This window comes from Psammomys obesus, unplaced genomic scaffold, assembly GCF_907164565.1.
Source record: "Psammomys obesus unplaced genomic scaffold, mPsaObe1.curated_primary_1811, whole genome shotgun sequence".
Taxonomy (NCBI): domain Eukaryota; kingdom Metazoa; phylum Chordata; class Mammalia; order Rodentia; family Muridae; genus Psammomys; species Psammomys obesus.
Window position 1 is genome coordinate 13904741 of NW_026596046.1, and position 13624 is coordinate 13918364.

At 37.9% G+C, this 13624-nt stretch overlaps 1 protein-coding gene across 7 annotated transcripts in view; it reads left to right on the forward strand.

Annotated features, from left to right (window-relative positions):
- The window catches only part of Akap13 (A-kinase anchoring protein 13), a 279187-nt gene that overhangs the window by 87932 nt on the left and 177631 nt on the right, over window positions 1-13624 (forward strand). For all 7 annotated transcript variants that reach the window (XM_055623428.1, XM_055623430.1, XM_055623429.1 and 4 more), the window contains exon 4: window positions 10402-10698. In XM_055623428.1, coding sequence (XP_055479403.1) covers window positions 10402-10698 — 297 coding nt within the window. The remainder of the gene's footprint in view (window positions 1-10401; window positions 10699-13624) is intronic.

Consider the following 13624-nt stretch of genomic DNA (forward strand, 5'->3'; position numbering starts at 1 on the left):
CACACACACACACACACACACACACACACACACACACACACACACACGATTAGTAAAGAGTAATAGAAAGCAAGGTGCTAACCTAGAGCTTTAAGTATATTGATAATGCTTAAGTATATTGATAATGCTTTTTTTGTTTGTCTGAATCTAACTAGAAATAAATGAAACAAAGTGATGTTATAAATTGAGGGATATCAGGATCAGGAAAACAAACAAACAAGAAAACTAAATAATTGGATGCTGAGAGTTGAAAGCATATGAGAAAATTGAAAGATATACGGAAAGTATACATTTTCATGTGCTTATCACGATGATACTAAAAGTTTTATTCTGAATTTTATGGTGACAAAACCAAAAACCTGAAACATGATTAGTAATACATCCCTCACATCTGGGATGCAAAAACATTCAGTGTTTTTTGGTTAATCCTAAGATTTGTAAGAGAAAAACCAATTCTGCCATTTTGAGCCAAATTTGAAGCAAGCTTTATTAAATATTAAATACTGACCAGGTAGATAGACTCTGGCCAGGTCCATTCCCTGAAATTCTTAGCTGAGTGGCCCCAGACACATGTTATAAGGCTTTTTATGGATAAAATCATTTGCTCAGCCACCGTATTTTTCCATGTAGCTTTGTTGTTATTTTCTAAGAACTCCAGCATCCAGGAAGAATGCTTGGGCAGGCGGGGCTTACAGTTTAATTTTGGGTCAGAACATCTTCATGAAGCCAACGCCTCAGAATTGCAAGCCATAGAACACTGTGGAATCAAGGTTACTTACCCTCCGCATTTGTGAATGTAAACAAAAATTTAGAAATCAATTTTAAGTCATCAGGGCATTGCTAGTGGATGATAAAGTAACACCTATCTCTTGGCCTAGCCAACATCTGAAATGCATTGATTTGTGTTTTGGGCTGAGTATTTTCTTAGTCTTACTTTACAGTTAACAGTTGGATGAGTTTTCACCAAAATTCAGAAAATAGCTTCATTATTTCTCATCTGAGAATAAAATGGATGTGGTTCACATGCCAGCATGTTTTAGTGGTCCCCTCTGTTGGTAGAGGTGCTGTTTAAATTATTAATTTATAAAGCACTGTTAGTATTGGGTCTTACTGTGCCAGATAAATCTCCCTGGTTTTTTTTTTTTTTTTGTGCAGTTTCCTATAAATTGACTTAATGTCTGCTACCCATGAAATTATGAAAATTATGCCTTGCAGAGAACCTAGATTAAAGCAGTTTGTTTTATTTTTTTTACTACTTTTGAGATTTATTAAGATTCCAGACAGTTTTAGAAATGTATTTCCCAAATATAAAAAGGTGGCTAGGGGAGATAGTGAGTTCTTTCCTAAAGAATATTAGATATTCTCTTTTGTAACTCAAGCCTCCAGCTATCGTGTTTCCTGTTAATACAAATCATAAGAGGAAAACTGATCTGGAACTTGAGGTCTATTCTCTAGCAGGTGCCATTCAGTATTCCATTGCTTAACTCATTGGGTATTGGTGAAGGAAGAAAAGAATCTCTAGGAATCAGTCCCTGGCTAGACTCCTACCAGGAAGTAGGATTAATTTTATGGGTTCATTTCTTTCTTAATTAGAAATATTTTATGATTAAAATTTGTGCGCACTCTCTCTCTGTATATGTGTGCGTGTATGTGTATTTTCCATGCCCACTTCAGCCACACCCTCTGTGAGTTTCCATTGATTCGGAATGCTGTTGCCCTAGTGATCTACCTCAACCAGAATCGGCATTGTACTCTATAATTTTTGTCATTCTTGGCCCATTCTTTCACCTGTAGCCCAGAATACTTGATTTTTCTTCCCTTTTCTGTTTATCGGCTTTCACTCACCTAAATCTTCTGTTCTCTATCATGCTTACTGATTCAGCTGTCCTCGCCTCAATTGCCTCATTATTCCTCCACCTAAATTCATTAAGCTTTCTGATAAGAAGTGCCCAATTATGGTAGAATTTGGAGAGACTCTGTGAGACCCTGAGAGGCTAAGAAGGATCATGGCATCACTTTAGCACATGAATCTTTGTTGTACTCTGGATGGCCTGTGAGAAACTGGTGGAGTCTCCTAACTGGATTCTCCTTGGTCATCATGCTTCAGACTTTTGGTTTACTTGCCTTTCAGCTACTGTCATCTGGATTAGTTCAACACTTTGTAATGGAGGAGTAGAGATGGACAGTCAAGTGAGGTGGACGTGGAACCCACACAACTTTAAATGTCTTGATCATATCATGAAATTAACTTTGTAACCCAGGGTCAGACTGCCTTCAGTCTGCTCTTGTGGTCATCTTAGACGTGTGCTTTCCCTTCGCTTAGGTACTTCCTTAGTATGCTTTTTTCATTACAACGTCTCTGCAACCTGTATTTCCTGACCGTGCTTTACACTTAGCTATTCTCTCACCTTCTCATGTGTGCTTTGTCCACTTTTATTTTATTTCGGCTTCTGCTAAAGTGGTAGTGTTTTTGGGGCGTATGCTAAGTCAGCTTTGATGACATACATCATACATACAGTGTTGTTTCTGGTACTCAGAAGCAGACATTCTAGACGTTACCCTCTCTTCACCCTTCCCTCTTTGGGGAAATGCAAAAGGAGTTTCTGACTTCTTGAGTTGAATTCTTAGCCTGTCACCATAGTCTCTGTTCTCTTTCTAGAGGTGGCTTTCATGGTTTCAGTGCATCAGTGATAATGACAACCACCAATTTCCTTTTTGCTGAGAGCCAGTGTCAGGCTAATCAGGATTCCTGATGGAAAGTCTGTACAGTCTGTACAGGGCTTTGGCACTGCAGTTACTGGATAGATAGTCACTGTCCTTTTTTTTTTTTTTTTTTTTTGTGGTAGCAGGTGTTCCCTGATAGGCATGTCTCTCTGCCCTTTCTGCTTATTCAAGAACGAGCCCTGCCATTTCCAGTCATCTGAGCTCTAAGAAGAAAAAGCTTTGTGCCTTGTTCTTCCTTTTAATGTCGTGCCTTTTTCAGATAGCTGGTTTGGTTTTTCTTTGAGTTCTCTGTATGATTCATTGTGTTTTGTTACATTTTCATTCTTACTAAAACCAGATGATTGACTGACCTTCAGAAAACAGCTACATTTTGATGCTAGTCTGTCACCTTTTATCAAATACTTTCTGCAAATAGGTTGGAAAAATAAGACACTTCTAAGTTATAGAGAAAAATTCACAATAATGAGTCACTGTGACTCTTATTTTCTTGTGTGTGTGTTTCTGATAAGAATCTTACAATAAAAAGAGATTATAAAGCAGGAGGACCAGGAGTCCAAGACCATCCTCAGCCACGTAACAAGTTTTAGAATGATCTGGGCTAAATGAGACCCTGTATCAAAAATAAAAAGGACATTATAAAGATGTTGTAAAGGCTTTTAAAGCAATTTCTTATTACTTTTTTCCCCTTTCATTGAAGTCTGGAGATACAATACAGTTCAGCTTGAGGCAGAGGTAAGAAAAAGATAGTGACCTGTTTTTTATGTTTTTGGATATTTGAATGCCTTATTAAGAACATAATATATAGTAATATTTAGTAAAAATTTTTGAAATTCATTTTTGCAGTAATTAACCTTAGAGCCTGGCTTCAATTTGTTATGAAACGTTACATTCAAAATAACTTTGAGGGCTAGAGAGATGTCAGCAGGTAAAAATGCTTGCTGTATAGTTCTGACAGTCTTGAGTTTGATTCCTAGAATCAATCATACGATAGAAGAGACTTGACTTCCAAATGTAGTCTTCTGACTTCGATGTGCATCCTTCCACACTTCTCCAGTAATAATAACTAAAATGTCATATTGCACTCTTGTCCTGTAACAATAATAAATAAATTGAAAATTTAGGGACCTTTAAGATGGCTGGTTTAAGAATATAATTTCAGTTTTATCTCAAAGCTATTCTTAGGATGCACAGTACAGTTTTAGGGGTTCATTTTTAGTAGTCAGTTTAGACAACACAAATGATGATTTTATCATTTACAAATGGAATGGGGATTTGGAATGTTCTGTACACTGTGTTGTGAAAGGCTTTGGTATGGGCTATTTATAAAATAAAATCTTTCAGTTTATTTATTAATATACTTCTAGTGTCCATGACAAAGGCGGTAAGATCATAAATCTTCATTGATGTCAAATTAGACTCAATACTTAAGAATTTTCTTTTTGTTTCATACTTATCAAGGATAGTTGACCATGTAAGATAGTTTCATTGTGAAAAGAAAACAAAATCTATTGTATGTACAAGTCCCTTTTGGCTAGTGAAAACTTGGAGCTTCACTCTTACAAAGTAGTCCTGTGCTCATAGCATCATGTATTTTTTTATTCCTTCTGAGCAAAGATACTTTTTAGCAGTAGGGGCTGATTATCAAATCAAGTATTTTGAAAAAAGAAATATGAGCTTTTAATTTGTTCAGTCAAAAGAACTCTTACCATCTAACAAAGTTATCAGTTATTATTTTTAACTGAATACTTAATGATAGTGTATGTAATCCAAATAAAAGGTTATTTCTTGACAGCTTTGAGTTTGTGTATTTGTTTTTATTAAATTAGTTAATGCAGTACATATAATAGTTGTACTGGAAAAACAAACCAAGAAGTAGTTAAACTAGGAAAAAGTGCCCAGATCTGTTGTCCACTCTCCCAGTGGTGTTACAAAAATTTTATATATTTATCACCTTGGACCTGTGTATATAACACTGTAATCTCAGGGTGTGTATTACAACAGGAATGATACAATTTAGAAGTATAACTTGGATCTTGGCTGTGTGTGTGTGTGTGTGCCAGAAATTCTTATTCTTTGCATACAACATATGTACACAAATAAATCTATGGCATATCAATGATGATTTTATAACGTAGAGGTTGAAGAGTCAAAAGCTAAAAGTGGCTTTTGGGAGGAACGATAATAGGAAGAAGGATTGAAGAGCACTGTCTCAAAGGTTTAGGCTAGAATACAGGAAGTCACATTTTTAGAATTCAGTAGCCTGCCTTTTTCATAGTGCACACAGTGGGTTTCTGGGTTTGCTCTTGTGTTTATTTAGTTTTTAGTTTTTGTGTTTTCTTGCTCTTTAAGTATTCTTCTGCACATAGAGACATTTTATAAATACATGTTATTTGTTCATGTGCCATTAGTTGGCAAGATCTAGTTGTGTGAGAGTGCATATTCCTTTATGTAATACTCTTTGTGGGGGTGGGCAGAGGGCAGTCTGTAAATTGAGCATTTTGCACTACTGTTCCAAAGGAAGAAGACCACACCAGGTTCTTAGACATTTCTCTGATAAACTGAGTAGTAAGTCTTGCTTGTGTCCCACCGCTGAGTACTGTAGCCTACCCTTTCTGTGTGGGCTTGGCTTGTGCTGGTCCAACAAGTGCTTTAAGTGTCCTTTTTTAGATCGCTGATAAAAACAAAGGCCTGATTGTTTTAGTCTCAGAAGAGATGGCCTGGGTGGGATGTGTTCCATTTTTAGCTTAACAGGAAATGAAGTAATTTTGGGGTCATACTTTAGTACTTTTGTTTATCTGTAACAGGTTTTTGTTGCCATGGGTGCAGATCTTTAGACAGTGATAAAAAGTGTGTAGAGAAAGAAGCCTGCGGGGAAGCTTTCCTAACCACTGGCGTAAGAACTTCTGACCCAGAGGGCCTAGAATTGAAGGTTTTTAAGGGGACTGTTAACCTTAGATCACTTGTTTCTTACCTGGGTGCTTCTTGTGTTTTTATTCAGCCTTTTCTCCCTTCATTTTCTGAGTTCTGCAGTACTGAAGGCACCAGTTTGTTCTGCAGGCTTGCTGACCTGTGCTGGCTGCTGAAACTTTTTGTTGTGTTTTAGAGATCAGTTGTTTCATGTGTTGCTTCAGTATTTTGAATTCTCAAACTACCAGTTTCTGTTGCCTGTTTGCCATGTGCTTTGTGTGTAGCCATCTAATAGTTTCAACAGTTTGTAGGGTTGATGGTATCACTTTATGGTTAGAGAAAGTCTTCAAATCTGAGTGAGTGTTAGGATAATCACACCTACCTGTAGGAGAACTTGGCACCCAAATCTAGTGTGGCCTTCAGTACACCTTACAGTCTACTTGGTAGGTAACAGAGCACCCATGCCTCATAAGGTATCTTCTTCTGTTGAAGACAAAATAGACTGGATAGGACGCTAAGATGCACTTACTTACAGTTGGGCTTTTTCTCTCCTCAGTAGCTTCTGGGATTTTTTCTTTTTCTTTCTGGATCCTATAGGATAGCTTCTTTTAGAAACTGAATAAAATTTCGGTACTTTTCCTTTAAAAAACACTGATTATGTTCCTCTCTTGTTACCAGGAAATTGGATGGAAACAAAACCACCATGGAAACTAGCTGAAAAATGTTGCTACTGTACTTCCCCACTACAACTTCTATTTTTTATTGTATCAAATTTGATATAATTTTCCATTTTGCCTTTGTAGTGTAAAGATAGGACTAAGGCAGGCATAAGGTAAATACTCCTCCTCCCCAAACAGTCATTTATCTGGAGCAAGTTTTCAGTAGTAAGCTTTATGTATACCTCTATACCGAAATCAATTTTATTCATAGATCTATGTCACAAAGCCTTTAGTTTTAAAAAATGCTGACTGCTCCAGTCCTCATGTTTTATTTGAAAAGATACAGGGATTAAAAACTAATTTTGAGCCTGATAGTGATACTCTGCCAATCCTGAGTGTTTCGACCACACAGTAGGTAAGTCAGGTACCTTGTTATTATTATTATTTTTTTTTTAGATTTGTTTTGTTTTATATATGTGGTCATTTTACCTCCATGTGTATATGTGTAACACTTTTGTGCCTTTGGAGATGTCTTAGTTACTGTTAAGTTTCTATGACAAAGCACTATGACCACGACCAACTTAGAGAAGAAAGAGTTTATTTGGGGCTTATGGTTTCAGAGGCTGAGTCCGTGATTATTTTGGAGGGGAGCATGGTAACAGGCAGGTAGGTATGATGCTGATGCAGTAGCAGTGGGCTCACATTTTGATGCACAAGGAGGAGGCAGAGAGAGCTAACTGGGAGTAGTGTGGGCTTTGGAAACCTCAAAGTGTAACCCCAGTAACACACCTCCTCAAATAAGGTGACATTTCCTAATCCTTCCCAAACAGCTCTACCAACTAAGGACTAGTCAAACGAGCCTATGGGGACCATTCTCAGACAAACCACCACATTCTACTTTCTGGCTCCTGTATGCTTGTGAGCATATCATGAAACAAAACACATTTAGTCCAACTTGAAAAATCCACATACTCTTTCACAATTTGAACAACATTTCAAAGTCTCTTGTCAGAGACTTTAGTCTCTTTAGTCTCTTGTTAGACTCAAGGCAGTCTCTTAATTATAACCCCCTGTAAAATGAAAATCAAATCATGTACTTAAAATATATAGCAGCACATTCCTCCAGAAAACAGTATGGGTTAGAGCTGTCACAGCAATAGCCCATTTCCTGCTACCAACTTCTGGCTTAGTTTACTTTTCAGTTGCTATGATCTGACACCATGACCAAGGCAGCTATTGCGGTCTTACAGTTTCAGAGAATGAGTCCATTTTACAGTATGGCAGGGAACATGGCATCAGGCATGCAGGCTTGTTACTGAAGCATTTGCTTAGAGCTCACATTTGATCCACAAGCAGAGGTGGGGAAGGGAGGGAGGGGAGAGAGAGAGAGAGAGAGAGAGAGAGAGAGAGAGAGAGAGAGCGCAAGCGCATTGGGAATGGTGTGGTCTTTTTGAAACCTCAAAGTCCACCACCAGTGGCACAGCTTCTCTAATAAGGCCACATTTCCTACTACTTAAACAGTTCCACCAAACTAGGGACCAGGCATTCAAACACATGAACGTATGGGGGTCATGTATACCGCCATTGGAGGACAGAAGAGGTTGTTGGATCCCCTGGAACTAGAACAACTAAGTGGTTGTCAGTCTCTGTGTAGGCACTGGGTATCAAACCTGGGCTCTCTGAGAGAGAAGCCAGAGCTCTTCTTAACCTCTGAGCCAGCTCTGCTACCCAGCCCCTTGTTCTTGATCTGTGTAACTCCTCAAATTGACTCTAACAAAAACTTATCCAAGAAACTTTCCCTTTCCACTTTAACCAATAGTTTGTTGCTGTTTTAAAAAATAAGCCTGTAATTATGCCAAACAATTTTCAGATTTATTTTTTGCTTACATTAATTAATAATTTATTCTTCAGATTGTGAATTTATGTACGAAAGGGAAGTGCATAACTATCTCAGACAGCATGCCTTAACCTAACATGGCCTTACACTTGAGAACTGTAAGAAAGGATCTTTACATTGCCACGGGACTCAATTCCTCTCTTTAGAGCCCTGCAACATGCTGTTGTCTAGCTACCTGTTTGCCTATAGTATTAATAACTCTTGTAGTAAATTTTATACTAAAACAGTTCATCTCAGTGTCCCCTTGAGCCCATAATCTGAAACCTCTTACAAACTCATTTTTGCTCTTCACAGATAGAGTTGGCAATAGCTGACTATACACTTTTTATCTGCTTCTTCTGTTAAACCAGCAGAGATAAGCATAATTGTACTGTTTAACCAATTCCTACCTCCTTTCTTCCCTTCATCTTTTCCCTTCTTTTTTCTCTCCTTGATTACCTTGTTTCTCTCCCCTTGCTTCTGCAGAGGCAAGAAATCATCTTGTCAGCCACACATATATAGCTCTGTGAATACTTGTACATTTCACAGCTTTGAGTACAGTACTATTGTTTTATCATTGGTTTTTAGTTTGTGTATATGTGTGTACACACAGAAGGTGAGTATACAGACCAATAAATAATTCTAACTTTTGATACCATTGCCAGTGCCTTTCTGATTCAAGTTTCCAGGTTTGTATCTGTGTAGAAGTTTGGGAAAGAGATTGGCAAGAAGAATAAGGTCTGTTTGCATGAAATAAGAGCATTGAGTTTTCTATTTTAGGGTAATAATACAGTATCTTCTCTATGGCACAGGTTTTAAAGTCTGAAGTCAGAATTTAGTTTGGATCCGTCATTATTTATAACACCACTGTTAGATGTGCTGTTAGATGCATTCAGCTTCTTCAGGCAGAAGCTTACCTGTTATTACTCACTCTTCTCTATTTACAGCATTTGTCACAAAGCTCTTAAGCCATAATAAATGTAATAGGCCTTGTCCTTTCACATCAGTTTTTACTATAAATAATAGATTTTGCTTTGTAGTATTTGTGGACCATGGGCTTATTACTTTACTTCTTGAAGACTTGTTTATCATAGAATTTTTACATAGAGAAAATGCTATAACAAATGCCCATTATATCAAAATGATAAACCAAACAGTAGCTTTTGGGTTACCAAACCTTTCATAGCAATACAGACTTGCACAGAAATGAGAACTGTGTTGCATCACAAGGGAAAGGGATATAAGGAAGATTCTGGGGGAAAGTAAATGGAAAAACAGCATATTCTTTTTAGGTATATGGGGAAAAACATTATTTTATCTTTCTTTTCCTCTCTAACATAATCTAAACTAGTTGATGTCAGCATTAGAAATTTGAGAAAGAACATTGCATGTTTTGTTAAATACGATCTCCGTATTGGAAATACTTAATTCTGAAAGGCTAGGAAAATGTGCAGAAGAAAGTCTTGTTCTGTATGAACACTAACCCCACAGAAGCTTTGTGCTGCTGTCTTTTAAGTTTGGCTCTACTGGAGCTTCCAGAAGTATGTAGTTGCTAGTTAGTCGCAGGTCACATAGTGCCTGCTGATCTGTATAGTGGAGAGCCCAGTCTGCTTCATGTTTGCCTTTTCTGAGTTGAATTTGTAGCCATAGCATTTGATTGACATGCTTATTGCTTTACCCATGGTTATGATGGGTAAACAGTATCAGGCAGCAATGGTTCTTCTGTAACTTTTAGCCCCTGATTTGCTCATAGCAAGAAAACTTATCCTTTTAACTTTTCTATATTCTTTGATTTCCTGTATGGTGGTGCGGAGCTGTCTGTGCTGCTCATCCCATTTCCCTGTTTTTCCTCTTGCTAGTGCAGATCTAACTCCGCTCAGTAAGCCTTAGCCTGCCTATTGCATACTAGACCTTGAGAGAGATCTAGAGCTTTCACTTTGTAATTTGTACAGATGTAACAGCTGTAGTTGATACAGCTTGTTTTCCATTTCATGCTATGTTATCAGAATGGTGAAAGTGGGGGTTCATATTTGCTTGCCTTTTTTTAAAGATACCACTCATGTTTGCAAATAACAATAAGACAACCAAAAATAGAATTTATAGATATTGGGAGAGGAAGGTTTTCTTTTAGAAGGAGAAATCTTATATGCCATGAAAAAGCTGAAAAGGCCCACTGCTGTTCTTCTTTCATCAGTAAATTCAAGGTTTTCTGTTTGCTGCCTGTGCTTTCTTTAGGTCATGACTGCTGTGAGACAGTGAAGGTGCTGCTCTGTGCTTCTAAGGAGGGCCTTCCTGTGTTTGTAGTAGCTGAAGAAGACTTCCATTTCGTCCAGGATGAGGCGTATGATGCAGCTCAGTTCCTGGCAACCAGTGCTGGAAATCAGCAGGCTTTGAACTTCACACGTTTCCTTGATCGATCAGGACCCCCTTCTGGAGATGTGAATTCTCTCGATGAGAGGGTTGCACTGGCATTCAGACACCTGAAGCTGCCGGCAGAGTGGAATGTGTTAGGGGCAGATCACAGCTTGCACGGTGAGAATTCACATGACTCTCAAACTTCCTTGAGATACTCCTGCTTTCACATTTAAATGCCCGCTGTATGCAGGTCTCCTGCACTGGCTGGGTAAATTACAACTCCTGTACAGAGGATTCTCTTCTCTCTTCTCCTAAGTACACTGACACATCTCTGTGGGTCTAGATTGACTTCTCAAGCAAGGCAGGTGAATTATACTTCATGCGGAGAATGGCAGAGTAACCTTTCACAAAATTATAAGGATAAGATTTTTATTACTGCAACTGAGGTTCTGTGAAAATACTCTGGAGTTGTAGGAAACAGCTGTAGGGGAGTATATCAGGGAGGCATGAGCTCAAGGTAAGCATTGAGAAACTCAGCAATTCTTTGACTAGGCTATTGATTTTATGGCTTTCCATATAAAGGTTTTTAAAGGGCTATATTTTTAAAAAGCAACATGTTTTAATAAATGCTTACATAAATCTCTAATTAAACAAGGGTTTCCCCATATAATTGCTCTTTTAGCAAATGATATCTAGAGGTCATGATTATAAATACATATATTTTTAATAAAATATGCCTAGGTTCAGAAGTCTTATCCTTTCCTGTTCCTATCCTTAGTGCAAATACAACTGAGAAAAGTGTAGCAACATTGGAAGACTGGCATTAGGGCTTCTAATAGGGGCTCTGCTTACACTTTGTACACCTCTAAAAGAGTGTGTGATGTACTTGAAGTGTGGAGTCCACCCAGCTTCAGTTGTAGTGTCGTGTAGGGTGAGCAGCGCAAAAGTCTTCTCTACAGGTGAGATGAAGAGTTCCTCAGGATAAAAAACATGCTTAGTTCCTGTCCCTTCAGACCTGTCAGGTAAGTTGATTCTTCCTCCAGTGAATGAATGATAAGAAATTATTTGTTGACATTTGTTCTATTAAATCAACTTTAAAGGTAAATTGTGACCAAACAGCAGAATGGTATGTCCCATGCTTTGGGGACATACTGATGGCAATAACAAATACCATCAAAACTGGATTGTTCAAGTAAAATAGGAAAAAGTACGAGCAAATAAATCTAGAAGGAAACCTTTTTAATTTTTTTATGTTCTCGTTAGTACAGTATCCAAGAAACTTCTAAACTGCTAAGATATTAATATACATATATGTGACATTTAAAGCCTGAATACTTATCTATTCATAATTCTATCCTGATTCTTCCTAATAGCTCCTGCTATTTCTGTATTACTGTGAAGAACAATTAATTTTATACTTAGTCTTATCTAAAGAGGGACCAGAACTTAGTTTGATCATGTTATCATGATCAAAGAGAACAGTTAGAGAGGCAAAGGTCAGAAGATCTGGGCCTCGGGCTACATGTCTTTTTGTTTGTAAACAGCCCCCTGCCACATACACACCCCTGGAGGTATATGTTGGTTTTGTGAACTGCCCAACATGGATGCTGGGAATTGAACTCTGGTCCTGTTAGATCCAGCAAGTGCTCTCAACTGCTGAGTCATTTTCCTTTCCTTGTCTGTGATCAGTGGAAACTGGCGAACTTTAATTCATTGTTTACTTTTACTGTTCCAAGACTTTCTGAAGATTAAAGTGATACTAGCTTAGGCTGACTCACATGCTTTTAGAAGGTACAGAACCACAAAATGATATCATTACATACTTGTTCCAGTGAGTATAATAGTGTAGAAGTGTTCCAAAGGCACCTTTTTGTGGGGCTTGGGACCCAGTTAGTTGTGTTAATGAGAGATAGATAATTGGATCATAGGGCAAGAGCCTCATTAGTAGATTAATCCATTGATGAGTTCCTGGCTGAATGAACTGTTAGGTAGGCCTGGATGAAGGAAGTTGATTACTGAGGGTATGTTTTGAAGAGTATATTATGGCACTGGCTTTTCCCCTTTCTGCTTCCTGGCTGCCCTGAGGCAAGCAGCTTTCTTCTGCCATGATTTGTGGCCTCACAGTAGGTGCATAAGCAATGGAACCAGTTCACAGACTGAAACCATGAGGCAAAGGAGATGTGGCTCAGTTGGTAGAATGCTTGCCTCACATGAATGAAGACCTCGGATCAGTCCCCAGCACCTCATGAATTGGTTGTGGTGAAGCACAAATGTAATTCCAGTCCATGATAGAGGAGCAGTCCAAGGTCAGTTTCGGATGTATGAAACCTTGTCTCCAAAAAAGGTCACTTTTTCAGTTGTTTGAATACCCAACACCCCACATTTTATCATAGTACCCATAATGATTGACACAAACAGCTAAAATTGAAAAATGCAAAGTTTGGTCATGGATACAGAACAATATCACTGATAGTGCATGTAGAAATGCCAACTTTGAAGAAATTTAGTAGTTTCTTCTATCATCCAGAATTCCACTTTAGGGTATTTACTCTAGAAAAATGAAAGCATATCTTCACCAAGATGTCTGTGTAGAGAAACATTAATCATAGGTCACCAAAATGGAAACAGCTCACATCCCTCCCTCCGACTGAGGAGACTAACAAATTGTGATACAGCCCTATGATTGAGTATCACTCAGCAGTTCAAATGGAGCAAAATATTGATGTGCAGCAATGCAGATGTACTTTGAGTGCTTGGTGCTTAATGCAATGTCAGGTCCCAAAGATTATATAATTATATATTCCAAATAAATTTTGCTAGATGTTGATGGCTCACACCTTTAATCCCAGCACTTGGGAGGCAGAGGCAGGCAGATATCTGTGAGTTCAAGCCAGTCTGGTCTACAGAGAGAGATCCAGGACAGCCAGAGATGCATAGAGAAACTCTGACTAGAAACCCCAAAAATGAATAAGTGAGTGAATGAATGAATGAATGAATGAACGAACGAATAAACAAATGAATGAATGAATAAATAAATAGATGAATAAATAAATAAATAAATAAATAAATAAATAAATAAATAAATAAATAAATAAATAAATAA